At 36.6% G+C, this 4313-nt stretch overlaps 1 protein-coding gene across 1 annotated transcript; it reads left to right on the forward strand.

The window, feature by feature from the left end:
* The first annotated feature begins 222 nt into the window (after positions 1 to 222).
* LOC108379472 (uncharacterized) lies at positions 223 to 3342 on the forward strand. Its single transcript, XM_017635825.1, has 3 exons — positions 223 to 579; positions 2576 to 2781; positions 2924 to 3342. The coding sequence occupies exons 1-3, from the start codon at positions 329 to 331 to the stop codon at positions 3295 to 3297; spliced, it is 831 nt and encodes a 276-aa protein (XP_017491314.1). The 5' UTR covers positions 223 to 328; the 3' UTR covers positions 3298 to 3342.
* The last annotated feature ends 971 nt before the right edge of the window (positions 3343 to 4313 follow it).

Raw genomic sequence — 4313 nt, forward strand, 5'->3', positions numbered from 1 at the left:
TGCTGTTGTCCCCTTTGCTGGCGGTTTTGTTTAATTTTTTTTTTTTTTTTGTAAAATTGTTTTGTAATGAATTTTGCGGCGCTCCAGCGCCGGTGCCAGTAGCAGCAGCAGCAGCAGCTTACAAACTCTGACTATATTTTTTAGGAACCAGTATAAAAGGGTGTCTACCTCGAGACAAGTACATCAAATTCATCTTAACGCTCTCAAGTACTGCACGTTCGCGAACTAAACGAAAGTGTCGCGTTAAAAGTACCTTACGGCTCAAACAATTTGGATATTCGGTTAAATTCATTTGTCGTGCGTGTTATCTAACTTGATCTTTGTGAAAATGAAAGTGTTCGTCGCCTTCGCAACCGCATCCCTGCTCATTGTCAGCTGCGCTTGGGCCGCACCAAGCGTGCAAGACAATCGCATCGAGGGTGAGAATGGTGGTACGCTGGCGCTTGCCGCCCGCTATCTAGGCAACTGCTTCGAAACTGAGGATATAACCACCTGTTTAGCAGTTAAAGGTATTACCGCATTGAATCGTGCCGCCAGGAGCAACAACATCGAAATCGTCAGCGGCATATCATTCAAGAGGTGTGTGTGTGCAATTGTGAAACAAAATTTAAATGAAAATGAACTGAATTTTGAGACAGAAAAGACATTCGAATTACTTTGTGTGAAGCAATGCTAGTACATACATAAGTACATACATAAGTAGCATTACGTAACTCAAAAGGGTGTGATAATAATTAAGTGAAATACCAATACGCCTGCGTCTAATTTTGGGGGGGAAAAAAATGCAACCAAATTAAAAACAAAAATCGTATTATTTGCATTGCAGAATTCGACATCTATGACTGCACAAAAAATGAGGCGAAGTGTTTCAAAAAAAAAACCGAGAAAGTCAGCTTCAAAAAGTTGGTGACATAATTTCCCTGTGAATAAACAAAGACTGCTTTAAGCATATCGTGTTTTCGGAGAGATATGTTATTTCGAGCTAAGTACTAGTGCTTTTACCGCAAATATATGTAGTTAGGGGTTCCACAAGACATCCCAGTCGGAAAAGTAGTAGTGCATTACATGCGTTCTCGGTAATGTTACTGCTAACTGTGCAATCAGCATTCTAATGTATTCAAAAAGTTTCAAAAATTTCATATTAAAACACATTCATTTCTCGACACTAGGTTATGCAAAATTGAATGCCCCACTTTTCTTAGGACATCGCCCTAGGGGGAAAAATGCATTTTCGAATGTGAAAATGGTTGTTTTACTGATTATTTTTTTCGATTACTTTACATTAGATTTTCCCACTGGGATGTTAAGTGAGGGTTTTCACGTTTGGGCCTCAAAGTGTACATACGGAAGCGTGCCTTGATGGATCTTTTTATACGTGAACCTTGTACTGCATACTACCATGTTTCGGGACCCGGCGGTGTCAATCAGGCTCAGTCCGTTGTCGGACGTTTCGTCGTGGAGGTTGAATTTTCCGACGGTGGTTCCAAAGCTCCCTTCCTTGCCCTTGCCCGGCCTGGCATTGAAACCGCCGTATATGTAGTCAACTTCACGTGCAACTAGCTTCTTTATGAACTGCCGGCCCTCCTAAAAATATTTTCCATCGATCTCAAGTGAATTGGAATTTCGTCATCGTCGTTTCTTTTAAGTGGAACACTATTATCCACAACCTTTAGCATTTGAGTATTATAGATAGTATTCGAAAACTCTCTTAGACAAAGGATAATATTTTTTGTAAGAGGCAAGATAAAGTTTCTTATGATGAAGTTTCTTATTATGACGCTTTTACGCTTACTTAAGGAAATTAACCAATTGACCCCACTAAATTCTGCAGGGATAAAAAAAAACGCTGGTTTCATACACGAACAGTTTTACAACAACAAATTTTGTTGCAAATAGGCTACAAATATTATTTACAACGTCTTAAGAAATCACAGATTTTGAATATGTACCGTTATGGAAAAAAGAAAAATTAATTTAATCGTTTGCTTTGTTTAACACTACCTAGTAGGTTTAAAACACACGTCAATTCGAGAAATTCAACAACTGATTTCGAATTTTTTTCACATTCTTTAAAAAAGAAAAAAGTCAAAAAATACCAAATAGTAGCGCCAATGTGGTCGTTTTAGACTTTTATTAGAGAGGGGAATGAGCACAGCGTCTACGAAGACAACATGTTGAGAATCTAGTAGATGCAACAAACGTCTAACAAAACAAATATGTGGTGCCTATTCTGCTAATTGGCTGCAAACGATCCTTAAAATTTTCTTCGTTTATAAATGTCCAGATTATACAACATACCTTTCAGCATGTCCAGGAAAAATTAGGTATGCAAAAAATAAATAGTTCCATTAGAAAGCCAGCATTCAATAATGTTGTTGCCCATTTAAATCCAAATAAATTTTTGTACACTGCTTAAGGGAGAATTAAAAAAAAACTCTCGTGTAAAATTTACCTTTTGACACTTACGATAAAATCGCAAATATTTTAATTCCAATTTACAAATGCATTTTATGAAAATAAAATCTAAAACTCTTGGCATATTTTATCACCAATAATTTTTTCTTACAATTTTCAGAGATTCCTCATCGCCAATGGCGCGCAGCGGCAAAGCTTTAAGTGAAAACGATATTTACGCACAATTGCCTGAAAATTCAGAAGAACGCAGTGGACGTTTGGTAGACATTGCTGTGCAAAATGCTGCCGAGTTTCTGGGCTCGCACAGTCTGGAAATGAAAATTCCCGCTGAGGCTACACAGGAAATGGCACGTGCCCTTGATGAGGGTAAGTAAGATATCCTTGAGAAACTCGACTTAAACTAAGCAGTTTGCCGTTTAGCTACACATACGCCACCGCTTCAATATATTATATCGACATGCTTTTAAATATTATTTTATACTTATAATATATTTTCTCTATTTTCTAGGCCGCGGCAAATTGAAGAAAATGTTGGGCCCCATTGCCCTCGCTATTGGCGCTAAACTGTTCACTGTTGTTCCCCTTGTGCTCGGCGCTTTGGCTCTGCTCACCACAAAGGCTGTGATTGTTGCCAAGATTGCTTTGTTGTTGGCTCTGCTAGTTAGCGGCTCACGTTTCTTCGGCGGTTTGGGTAATAAGTTCAGTGGCGCTCTTGGCGGTGGCTACAATGCTGCTAGTTGGTCACCAAGCAACACTGCTGGTTGGTCATCGGGAGCTGCCTCTTCATATCCTTATGCGCGCAGCTTGGATGCCCAGCAATTGGCATACGCAGGACAAGCGCCCGCTGAGGAAGAGCAACAACTAGCACAGGAGCAGCAATAATCTTCTACGGCAGCAGATGTGTAGCGATTATGTTGCATAAGAAATGCCAAAAATGTGCCTTTGTTAAAGATTACCTAATACCAATTGTGTTTATGCTTATTTTGTATATAGTTGTAAGTAATTTATTAAAAAGAAAGTAATAAGTTAAATTTTTTACATAACTGATTTTAATTTCTAATGCACATGAGTATTTATTTTTTGCACAAATTTCATTTTAGTATTCAATCAATGACAACGAAAAAGTATTTTTACACTAAATTTCATAATTCACCGAAGAACAAGTAGTAACAAAATTGTAAATTTTCGTAGTCATAGTATGTAATTTATTTTGATGTACGCATTTAAAATAAAAATAGTATTTTTTTACCCAACATATAATGCAAATGTACAAAGTTTAGCGAATAAAGATCGAACTAATGTATTATACTTGAAAGTGATTTTCAATTGAAATATTTTTTAAAATTTGGGAAATACTGCCAGCTCTCATAGTGGCAGATACAGAATTTTGGAGTTAGGGACGGTGATTGGGTGGCATCTTGTCAAATAGTTCAATTGGCTATACATCTATCACCGCTAGTAATGTGCGGTTCCGGGCATTCAAAGAACCGATTCTGTCGAGTTCGGTTCCAAGCAGAAACAAGAATTTGAACGGTTTCGGTTTTAAAAAAAGGGGAAAGCAAAATCTGACTGAAATGACTTTTAAAAATTTTTACAAAATTTAAATTTTTTTTTTGTTGTAATGTAAAGAAAGTAAATAAATATGGAATTTTGCAAGTTCTGAATATACATTTTGTTTTAAATTTTCTGCCTTCAAATAGAAGAATGTGAATAAATGTATTAAAAACATTAAAATCATTCAAACTCATTTCGGTTACAGTTTTCTACAAACATACATATGTATGTTTACAAAGAATTGTCATTTATTTCAATTCAATTTACTCTCACTTTTTTTGAATATTATTGTGTTGACACAAATATCAGAACTGGTATTCGCGCAAATTCAAAAAAATTTGAAG

Source organism: Rhagoletis zephyria, unplaced genomic scaffold (assembly GCF_001687245.7).
Source record: "Rhagoletis zephyria isolate East Lansing unplaced genomic scaffold, Rhagoletis_zephyria_1.1 Rzeph_scaffold_16470, whole genome shotgun sequence".
In the NCBI taxonomy this organism is placed as follows: Eukaryota; Metazoa; Arthropoda; class Insecta; order Diptera; family Tephritidae; genus Rhagoletis; species Rhagoletis zephyria.

Coding starts and splice junctions, on each gene's coding strand:
- LOC108379472 (XM_017635825.1), top strand. CDS start 329: ATGAAAGTGTTCGTCGCCTTCGCAACCGCATCCCTGCTCATTGTCAGC. Junction 580..2,575: donor AGCGGCATATCATTCAAGAG/GTGTGTGTGTGC, acceptor TACAATTTTCAG/AGATTCCTCATCGCCAATGG. Junction 2,782..2,923: donor GGCACGTGCCCTTGATGAGG/GTAAGTAAGATA, acceptor TCTATTTTCTAG/GCCGCGGCAAATTGAAGAAA.